The sequence below is a fragment of the Sphaerodactylus townsendi genome, linkage group LG17 (genome assembly GCF_021028975.2).
Source record: "Sphaerodactylus townsendi isolate TG3544 linkage group LG17, MPM_Stown_v2.3, whole genome shotgun sequence".
Lineage (NCBI taxonomy): Eukaryota > Metazoa > Chordata > Lepidosauria > Squamata > Sphaerodactylidae > Sphaerodactylus > Sphaerodactylus townsendi.
The window spans coordinates 16,532,777-16,544,046 of record NC_059441.1 but is presented as its reverse complement, the minus strand read 5'-3'; the positions used below and the strand labels follow the sequence as shown (position 1 = coordinate 16,544,046).

General features: G+C 53.4%; 1 protein-coding gene across 1 annotated transcript; it reads right to left on the bottom strand.

Annotated features, from left to right (window-relative positions):
• Nucleotides 1-444: 444 nt before the first annotated feature.
• On the bottom strand, nucleotides 445-9,435 carry LOC125424537 (semaphorin-6D-like). Its single transcript, XM_048481860.1, has 2 exons — nucleotides 8,495-9,435; nucleotides 445-4,495 (listed from the first exon to the last, which is right to left on the bottom strand). Exons 1-2 carry the CDS (start codon nucleotides 8,895-8,897, stop codon nucleotides 3,189-3,191), a joined length of 1,710 nt encoding a protein of 569 aa, XP_048337817.1. The 5' UTR covers nucleotides 8,898-9,435; the 3' UTR covers nucleotides 445-3,188.
• Between the last annotated feature and the right edge of the window lie 1,835 nt (nucleotides 9,436-11,270).

The following is an 11,270-nucleotide window of genomic DNA, read 5'->3' as shown; positions in this document are numbered from 1 at the left end:
AGGTTGCAGACCCCTGGGCTAGATGGTCATATGTTGGGAGTGCTCTGATTGTGTCTTCCTGCATGGTAGGGGGTTGGACTTGATGGCCCTTGTGGTCTCTTCCAACTCTACCATTCTGTGATTGATGTGGCCGGTACCACAGTGTACAGGGGGAATAGGGAAGGGAGATGGAGGAACAGGGAGATGTAGGAACCCACTGAAGCTGAAATGAGCTCAGATCAAGCTATTTGCCAGTTCTTTGGCCAATAGCATGGCTTTTTCAAGCCCCATTCTGAAGGGAGTTGGTAGGGAGGTGTCTTATCTTCGCTGTACTGGAGAACAGTTGAGGGTCTTAGCATCATGAATACGCATTTTTAAATTCATTTCCATAGGCCCAGTACAGGAAATACTTTGGTTGGTTTCCGCTCACAATTTCTCCCTGCGCAGTCAAGAGAGGTGGGCCTGTTACAGTTGAATAGTTTATTTTGACTTTACATGCGGTGTTAAAAACCCAAAGGACGTATTATTTACACATCCACAATACAAGTTTACAAGTTATCTATACATGTTAAAGTACTCTATGGTCTGTATAGAGCAGCTTCTCTTCAGGGTTACTTTTTTTTATGCCGTACCATTAAAAAAGATACCGTCTGCATTTACCTTTGCACAAATGGATAAAGCATTAAAAAAAACCAACTCAAATGATAAATTAACAGAATAAAGACTATGTTGAATGTTAGAGATTTCAACATAAATACGGAGAGAAACTCACATTACCATCTAACAAGGCAGCACATTGTTACAGAAAGTTATTTGGGTTCACATAGTAACACTTATGTTTCGGTTCCACACAAGTATGTATTATTAATTAATATTTGAAAAGTGAATTCAATTCAGTTTTGTCATTTGATTCTTTTTTTTTGTTGGTTTAAAATTTAAACGATTAAACGGTTTTAGTTGCAAGACTGAAACGTTTTAAGAACGAACGACCCTCGGGATTTTCGGCATGGGCTTTTCGGGAAGTTAAAAGGTCCTTAATCATCAACATATGGAATGGGAAAAGGAGAACAATTCTATATAGTCAGGAAAGGGTCTCTTCTGCTTGAGAGAGGCAAACATCTTTTTGACAAAACTTGATACAGAAGAAAAACTTCAACATCTTGGGTTGAAGTTTCTCGGCTGAAAGGTTCACGAATATTCCACTTTACCAGCTAAGGTCCTGGCAACATTCGGCAAGCAATTGGCGGGGCATCATTTGCAAGCTAAAAATCACCATCTGTGATGAAGATCAGCTGCAAATAGACACTGCCGAAACCAACAAAATTGGTTATGCAGTTTCAGCAGGTGTTCCATTACCCTACCAATTCTCCTGTGATTTCACATTATAACTATTTGATCCTTAAGCGATTTCGGGTGGAATGTTTGACATTGCGAGGTTGAGTTAGTGTTGCTGTCTCCTTGGCTTGTGGGCTGCTGTTTTGTTGTTCGTTAATTCTTCCTGTGGGGATAATTCCCCAACACTCCCCCTTTGTTGTTGTTCGGATATTATTGAGAGAACTTAATAGCCTGCACTGGGGGGGGGGGGAACACAGGGGGCACTCTAGAACACTTGACAGCGTCTTAGTCTGACCTTTCTTTTTTATCATTTGCATGAATAAGGCACAAAATGCACAGATCCAGGTAAACACACATGTAGTATTTACAAATCATTGTCATTACCAGCATGACTTTGGATAGCCCACAAATAAAATGACTGTTCTACTCTTCAATTTTTTTTCAGGGATGTGCCCTACCGAAGTCAATTGGGTGACCTTGCCTTCTGTTGGAAACAGGGCTTTACGATGGGGTGACATGCACTTCCATTGGTCCTCTTTTCCCCATAGACACATAGCTTGCATAACATTTGCCTCCCGAGTTCTCACAGTACTCCTTCTTGAGAGTATGAGCTGTCAGTGAGGACCAGAGGAGGCATAATTCCCTTTTAAATCCACCTTCAATCCTGGTTTTTCTGCACGTGACACTACTAAGAGTCTGGACCTGCCCTTCTCTTTACCTTAGCTGAAGGAATGCGGGTAGATGTGTCCCTGTCTCAAACAATGGGGTAATGACGCAGCCTCCATACAGTGTTCGAAAGGGGGGGGGGTCTCTCTTGCTTGGAAAGGCCATGCCACCTTTCTCATTGCTCTTCCTGTCTAACTTGTATCTCTTTCGGGGTAGGTATATGTGTGCGGTCTTCACCTAATTTGGTTTGTGACTAGGGGGAGGTTCTCTGTGTCTAGAGTGAAGAGCCCCCGTTTTGGTTGAAAAGTCGTGAGAGCTAGCTGCCATTCACGTTCAACTCCAGGCGGTCAATCCCTTGGAAACGCTACATTTGAAGCTGGAAAACCTTGACTTCCACCGCAGCCCTGTTTAGACCAATGGCGTTTGTGCTGTTTCAACGGTTCTGAGTTTTGCATTGCACAGAAATCTTGACAGCCCACAGCTTCCTACAGGGGATCCAACACCAACCCCATGCACTCCACAGGAGCCATCTGCTGTCCAGTGACGCTCCGTGTAAACAATGCTGAAAGTTTACAAGATGCAGCAAGACCTTAAGTTTATGACTCGTTCACACAGACGCACACTCTCCCCACACACACACATGAAGTTTTATCTGTGTCATAAACAAATACCGGGGATGCTACACTTGGACCAGAGACCGAAGATCGGCAAGTTGCTTATTAACCGACACACTTATTGAGACGTTATCGTTTTCTGACATTTGTGCAAGAGGCAAGGCGAATGCATACATATTAAAATGTTCACATTTCATGGGAAGACCACGCACTATGGCAGTCTCGAATGAACCCCATTGTTAATTTTTTTTTCAAGTATTTGCTCACCGATCTCTCTCTCTTTGTCTTTCTTCCCCAAGTTCTTGAACAGCTCTTTAGAAAGGGCAACGGATCCCTTTCCCATTGTGCTACATGTCTCCTCTGCTCCAAACAAAAGAAACGAAATGACCAGCACCTTCCTTTCATTTTTTTTTTAAAAAATCTGCTGAGCAAGTCGAGTCTTGCTTGAAGCCAGACAGGTGACAAAACAAGATGGCACCAAGTTAAAGACAGCGTCTTTGGCTGCTTGCTCGCGTTTTTCGGGACAAGCAAGTCTCTGCCTTAACATCTGTTCCTCAACTTTGTCCCAAACTCTTTTGAGAAAGTATGCCAGTTTTAGTAGCTGTACTTGTTCAATGCTCTGACTGAAGGGGTCTGAGGAACGAATGAGGGTTTCGGTGGCACATCAGGTTTTAGGGAGGGCATCCTCTTTACGCCTGTCCGAGGAAGTGTCCCATTGCTTGTATAGCTGCTTTGCCTGGATAAGGAAGGCTGCAAATGGACGCTCACAGGAGTCCCTTGCATGTAGTCCATCTTTGTTCCTGTAGCAGGAGGCATGTATCCTCCACGGTTAATACTAGGCTGCCTGGATAGCAGCACACCATTGGGCGAGTTTAAGTTTTTAGGAAGGGCTGATATAGAGTGCCTCTGCGATGAATTTTTGTGATAGCCCCTCTGTCTTTCTAAAGAGGTCATGGGAGCTGCGGGTGTCGTGGGGACGTCCACCCGTTTCGTTGGGCTGTTTCGTGGGAGGGTGGACGGGGGAGAATACAAAGACGCTTCTCTGTTGGGGACTTTTGGAGGAATCTCTGACATGTTCCCCATGGGATCCAGCATTAAAGTCTGGTGAGTCACTTGGAGATCTCCCATGATGGCTTTGGGGTTATTCGGCGTTTCGTTCAAATGTTTCAGGAAATCATTTAAGGTGTTCCTGGAATCGACAGACCTCCGATGGTCTCGTTTGCCCGATGACTTTGTAAGCGGGTGCTCCCCGTTCTGCATCTTTTTGTCCGCTTTGTGAGCGTTCGAATTTGAGAAGGACATATTGTAATCGTGGGTCGCGTTCGGGAGGACAATGGCGCTGGGGATGTGCCCGTGACTCAAAGGAGAATGGGGCGGAGGGCTGGACGGAAAAAACTGAGGACTCTTCAGGGGGGCTTCTTTTCTAGAAGCGCTGAGGTTGTTTTGCGCTTTATCCAGCTGGCTTTTCATCGACTGCAAAGTCTTTTGCTGAAGCACCGGCGTGGATTCGGGAGTGGGAAGAGCCGCCAGTTCCGGAGGCTGCCCCCTGTGGTCCACCATTATCATTGACTTCGTGTCGCCTGTTGGCGGGAGCTCTTTTCTGCTTGTGAGCAGATTTGAGTACAGCTTGGGCGAATCGATGTTCTGTTGATACTCCTTGACGGGGCTGTCGAAGAGCCCGTTCAGCTTCGCAAAGCTGCCGCTCGAGTCTGTGCAGGATTGGGCGGATTCTGCATCTTTGTGTATCTTTCTGGACTTCCTCATGAACATGTCCCGGTAACAGTAGACAGCCACGCCCGCGATAAAGGCTCCCAGCAGAAACGCGGCGAAGACACAGGTGATGAGGACGTTCATGTGCACCATTTGGTTCGAATCTCCCGACTGCACTTCCCATCTTACACCTACAACAAACGCACACGTTATTAATAGATTAGAGCATGTCTGACATTATGCATTCACGAAATAACTGTTTGCCTGACTAACTGTAAACAGTGGCTCTCCAGGGGTCTGCAACCTGTGACTTTCCAGATGTTCATGGACCACAAATCCCATCAGCCCCTGCCAGCATGGCCAATTGGGATTTGTAGTCCATGAACATCTGGAGAGTCACAGGTTGCAGACCCTGAACTAGCCTAAGCATACCGAAGAGAAGGCAAGCACAGTGGTGCTTAAAAAAGAACCATCCATGCTCTTGGGGTGCCTTGAGTTGCGCTAACTTGCTAAAAGTTGACAGTGGTTATCGAGCAATCCACACTGTATGTAAGAATACTTATGCATGGTTCATATTATCCTCTCAACAAAGGGCCACGTGGGGCCAATTTCCTCGCCCTACAACGCTTCTAGTATTTTTGATTTGACGTTCGGTACAGTTACGCTGGGGCAAAAGCCATGTTCCAATTCTTATTTTCCCCACTACTTCTGGCAGGAGCAAGAGCGCGTCTGCCATCCACTCATGCTCGGAGCAACGCTGTGCCACTTCTCGCTCGAAGAAGCAATCGAGTTACACTATCATATACTATTTTCTTGCCTCGACCTTTCCGGCATTTGCTTTTTGCTACTCTTTCCCCCCGTTCAACGGCAAGGCAAGAGAGAGGCGATCGTCGGGAAGAGAAAGGCTAGAAAACTGTCCGTGCGCACATCCGTTTCCTCTTGAAACGCGAGACAACGCCGCGAAGGGTGAGTGGATGGAGAGTCGAGCTCTCCTCTTGCAGGTGTGCAGAAGAGGAAGGCTACAATAGGAGCTCTCTTGCGACAACCACTTGTGATGGCTGTTGAAAGGGAAAGCCATTACAGGCACAGGGAGCCTTTTGTAGACCCGGCCCCTCGAGAAGAGGGGGAAGTGTGATGAGGACCTATCCATTAGTCTGCAGCATGTCTAGCAACACTATATGCTGTCGATCTATTCTCCCGCTCCGCTTTCTCGCTCCGTTCCATTTAAGGCTTGCAAACAAAAGCCGGTGTATCATTAATATTAACGATTTCTGCTGGAAAATTGAGGTTAGAAGGTGGTACTTGGCTAGCCGGCAATTAATAACTCATGGAAGAATTTTCCATTCCCTCCCTGACTCATAAATCAGAAGCGATAGGATTATGCAAATATTGTTGAAACCCATGTAAGAGTACGGGAGCGTATAATGCTCACAATGTGTTGTTATTCTCGGTAGAAGCTTTTGTGTCCGTTCAGATACCTGGAGAAAAGTGCGTGAGCATAAAAGCTGATACCAAGAATAAAACTCGGTTGGCCTTAAAGGGGCCTGTCACTAGGTTCAGGCTTTTTCTGCCACTTCAGATGAACATAGCTGAATCTATTGTGCTGTTATAACTTTCTAACTTCGTGTTTTTAGGAATGGTATGCTCCCCGTTTAAAATAAAAAAACAAAAAGACCGTCCCCATTTCGTTCCTTCCCACTAACAACCATTTATAGTGGAACGTCATTTAAACACCGTACGGCTTGAAGAGATATTAATGTTTCTATAATACAAAACACATTCCGTTCAGGTTTAGAAGAGGCGTCGACGCAGAGTTAATTTTGCAATTTGCTTGTTAATATCAGAGCTTGAAATTTGCTTGTTAATATCAGAGCTTGCACATTTTTTCCCCCAAGATAGCGTTCAGGTTTTTTTTTTTTTTAAGCGGCTACAGACATCGTGCTGTTGAGATGTTAGTTGGGCAAAATGCATTTAATTGTGTTATTTTGCACAGAGGGGGAAGTGAAACCGAAAAAGAGAGTTATATTGGGTCCCCCCCCCCCAATGTGTATTATTAGATGGTGAGGCCTTTGGACAGAGTTAAATGTTCAGGGTTATTGGTTTTTATGGCATCGTGCAGAAAAGGCTGGGGGAAAGGAGAAGGAGAACTAACAGGGATTACAATGAGGAATGTCACAGAACATGACCAGAAATGCATGAGCAGAGCCTGGCAACAGTTTAAAGGACAGCCGAGTGGAGAACGACACCGGAAGCAAATGACAAATGTACGGCCGTCATGGCCGAGAGGAAACCTGATCAGTTTCAGTAGGTAAAAAAAATATTCCCAAGGGTGGGATGACTTCCAATTCTTAAAAAAGGGGGGGGGGATCCAGGCCGTGCAAATATGTGCTGCTTGAATGAGGTGCAAACTCGATGACCCAGCCAAGATGGGGGTGAAGTCCTCGATCCAGATGCCTCCTCGGCCATGAAATTCCCCAGGTGCCCAGGATCCAATGGATCTTTCGGTTTAGCTCATCTCATTGACCGACTGCAAGGACACCATGGAAGTATCTCAACTGTGATGGGTTAGGTCAGAAGTCTGCAACCTGTGGCTCTCCAGATGTTCATGGACTACAATTCCCATCAGCCCCTGCCACCATGGCCAATTGGCAGAGGCTGATGGGAATTGTAGTCCATGGACATCTGGAGAGCCGCAGGTTGCAGACCCGTGAGTTAGGCTGAGAAAGAGCAACTGTTGACACGATTATACCCCTTGAAGCACAGCTACACTCTTCTAAAGTCACTGAAATCAATGGGCTTAGAAAAGCGTGACCCTGCTTGGGATGACATTGCCAGAAGAAGAGTTTGGATTTATACCCCGCTTTTCTCAGCTATGAGGAGTCTTTTTGATGCTAGTTCCTGTGCGATGGAATGACTGACAGGTGACAATAAGTACAGCCTTCGACGAGTCTTTCCTCCCGCAGGCGATAAAATGGAACGATCTAGGAAGGCATTTTACAAAATGAATTTTTATTCCTGTTTTTATTGTAATTTGTTTGTTGGAAACATTTTAATTGCGATCTGCCCTGAGTCTTTCTGAGAAAGGCACGCTCTAAGGCAGTGGTGGCGAACCTTTGGCACTCCAGATGTTATGGACTACAGTTCCCATCAGCCCCTGCCAGCATGGCCAATTGGCCATGTTGGCAGGGGCTGATGGGAATTGTAGTCCATAACATCAGGAGTGCCAAAGGTTCGCCACCATAGCTCTAAGGGTTACAAAAGAAATCCACTAGCCTCTGAAAGCTTTCGGACCTAGTTCCCTGGGACTAGGATGCCTGATTTGTTCTGCAGCTGTAGCTGAATCTGGCAATTCATGCTCAATTCCCTACAACTGGTGCATGCTGATAGTCCTTGTACTAATTTAATCTGTAATGGGACAGCCAGGAAAAATACCCAATTTGTGAAGAAGAAAAAGAAGAGTTGGATTTATATCCCCCCCCTTTCTTTCTTGTAAGGAGACTCAAAGGGGCTTACAAACTCCTTTCCCTTCCCCCCTCACAACAAACACCCTGTGAGGCGGGTGGGGCTGAGAGAGCTCCAAAGAACTGTGACTAGCCCAAGTCCACCCAGCTAGCATGTGTCGAGTGCACAAGCTAATCGGGTTCGCCACAGCTGAAGTGGCAGAGCGGGGGCATCAAACCCAGTTCTCCAGATTAGAGTGCACCTGCTCTTAACATGCTGTCTCTCTCCACGTTGAAGTTAGTTTTTGTAATATAATGGCAGAGTTCCCGCTTCACATGTAGAATGTCACTAAATTTGGTCCATGGTATCTCCAGTTACAGCCGGCAGAGCCCAGTCTCAGCCAGAGCAGAATACTGAGCTTGCTGGACATTAGAAACGGCTGCTGCGTCTGCCAACCCACCAAGAAACACGGTGAGGTTAGATGCCTTTGTAGTGATGTTTAAATGTTAAAAGGAAGGGACTGGATACTTCTTCACTGAGCTGTGGATCCAAGTTCTGGGAGACTCACCTTGGTCCTTTGCCCCGCCTTTGGCTTAAATGAGGAAAAACGTCACGATTGCACCTTTTCATTCTTAGACAACACTGCAGTATGCATTTGACAAATGATACGCGTTGGGACGGAATCTGTGAAACCGCTGAAGCGATCAGGTTTCCTTTCGACCATCATGTATTCCCTGGTTAGGCCTTACCCTTCGGGACACCTGATAATGGATCAGTGTAATCGGAAGTGTTTGGGTCATCTTGGGCTACAAATTTCCGGGAGCCAGTCACTTTAGGGTTCCAGGGACCAATCACTTTAGGTGAGATAACGGGGACGCTTCTCACTGTGGTAACAGAGGCTGAGGAGGAAAACGCCAGGTCTGTGGTGGCAAACAGATGGGTATTAATGTGTATTACAGGCCTTTGATAGAATAGAGAGAGGCGTTGAAGGTTAGGAAAGAATTGTGTTGGGCAGAATCCTTCAAGTATTGGACCGCCAGCAAGTCCCGGAACTTGCCGGTCACAACGAACAAATGCTACCAATCCATCCGAGTGTAAAAGAAAGCAAAATGCATAATAAGGCGGATCGGAGGCAGGAGTAGAATTCAGCATGTTAAGGTCTGCAAGCCTTCAAATTCAAACCAGCTCCAAAGAGGAAGAAAAGCTCCTGTTCTAAGGCACCAGATCTTGGTACAAAGCAAACTTGGGGGTTCTGCTATGAAGGAAAGAGAATGCAGGATAAAACCTGCAGACGAGGCAGGTGTTAAAGCCTCACCAAGTATGGCAGTCTCTCCTAAAGTCTTCCACGCATTTGTGGCTGGCATCACGGTAAGGTGTGTTTTCTTCATGACAAAAACTACCACACCACAGATACCCAGCCTGGAAAACCCACAACAGCCAGTTGATTCCAGCTGTGAACGCCTTCGATGAAGTATGAATGTGTTAGTTTTCTACAAAGCAAACTTGTGCACGTACACAGAAAGGACCTGAAGAAGGAGACACACTTTGTGTTGTTTTGTGTGTTTCTCTCCCTCTCTTTTGCCTCTCTGATCTAGACAGGAAACTGTGTATATATTTGTGTGCATGGGTCATCTAGAGGGAACTGGTTGGTACAAGTTCCAAAAGGTGATACTGGGAGACATTTGTGTTGTTGAACCTGTAGGGCATAGGTGTCAAACTCGCAGCCCTCCAGATGTTATGGACTACAGTTCCCATCATCCCCTGCCAGCATGATGCTGGCAGGGGATGGGGGGGGGGGGTGGGGGGGGAGGTGGGGGGGGGGGGGGGTGGGGGGGTGGGGGGGGGGGGGGGGGGGGGGGGGGGGGGGGGGGGGGGGGGGGGGGTGGGGGGGGGGGGGGGGGGTGGGGGGGGGGGGGGGGGGGGGGGGGAGTGGGGGGGGGGGGGTGGGGGGGGGGGGGGGTGGGGGTGGTGGGGGGTGGGGGGGGGGGGGGGTGGGGGGGGGGGGGGGTGGGGGGGGGGGGGGGTGGGGGGGGGGGGGGGTGGGGGGGGGCGGGGGTGGGGGGGGGGGGGGGTGGGGGGGGGGGGGGGTGGGGGGGGGGGGGGGTGGGGGGGGGGGGGGGTGGGGGGGGGGGGGGGTGGGGGGGGGGGGGGGTGGGGGGGGGGGGGGGTGGGGGGGGGGGGGGGTGGGGGGGGGGGGGGGTGGGGGGGGGGGGGGGTGGGGGGGGGGGGGGGTGGGGGGGGGGGGGGGTGGGGGGGGGGGGGGGTGGGGGGGGGGGGGGGTGGGGGGGGGGGGGGGTGGGGGGGGGGGGGGGTGGGGGGGGGGGGGGGTGGGGGGGGGGGGGGGTGGGGGGGGGGGGGGGTGGGGGGGGGGGGGGGTGGGGGGGGGGGGGGGTGGGGGGGGGGGGGGGTGGGGGGGGGGGGGGGTGGGGGGGGGGGGGGGTGGGGGGGGGGGGGGGTGGGGGGGGGGGGGGGTGGGGGGGGGGGGGGGTGGGGGGGGGGGGGGGTGGGGGGGGGGGGGGGTGGGGGGGGGGGGGGGTGGGGGGGGGGGGGGGTGGGGGGGGGGGGGGGTGGGGGGGGGGGGGGGTGGGGGGGGGGGGGGGTGGGGGGGGGGGGGGGTGGGGGGGGGGGGGGGTGGGGGGGGGGGGGGGTGGGGGGGGGGGGGGGTGGGGGGGGGGGGGGGTGGGGGGGGGGGGGGGTGGGGGGGGGGGGGGGTGGGGGGGGGGGGGGGTGGGGGGGGGGGGGGGTGGGGGGGGGGGGGGGTGGGGGGGGGGGGGGGTGGGGGGGGGGGGGGGTGGGGGGGGGGGGGGGTGGGGGGGGGGGGGGGTGGGGGGGGGGGGGGGTGGGGGGGGGGGGGGGTGGGGGGGGGGGGGGGTGGGGGGGGGGGGGGGTGGGGGGGGGGGGGGGTGGGGGGGGGGGGGGGTGGGGGGGGGGGGGGGTGGGGGGGGGGGGGGGTGGGGGGGGGGGGGGGTGGGGGGGGGGGGGGGTGGGGGGGGGGGGGGGTGGGGGGGGGGGGGGGTGGGGGGGGGGGGGGGTGGGGGGGGGGGGGGGTGGGGGGGGGGGGGGGTGGGGGGGGGGGGGGGTGGGGGGGGGGGGGGGTGGGGGGGGGGGGGGGTGGGGGGGGGGGGGGGTGGGGGGGGGGGGGGGTGGGGGGGGGGGGGGGTGGGGGGGGGGGGGGGTGGGGGGGGGGGGGGGTGGGGGGGGGGGGGGGTGGGGGGGGGGGGGGGTGGGGGGGGGGGGGGGTGGGGGGGGGGGGGGGTGGGGGGGGGGGGGGGTGGGGGGGGGGGGGGGTGGGGGGGGGGGGGGGTGGGGGGGGGGGGGGGTGGGGGGGGGGGGGGGTGGGGGGGGGGGGGGGTGGGGGGGGGGGGGGGTGGGGGGGGGGGGGGGTGGGGGGGGGGGGGGGTGGGGGGGGGGGGGGGTGGGGGGGGGGGGGGGTGGGGGGGGGGGGGGGTGGGGGGGGGGGGGGGTGGGGGGGGGGGGGGGTGGGGGGGGGGGGGGGTGGGGGGGGGGGGGGGTGGGGGGGGGGGG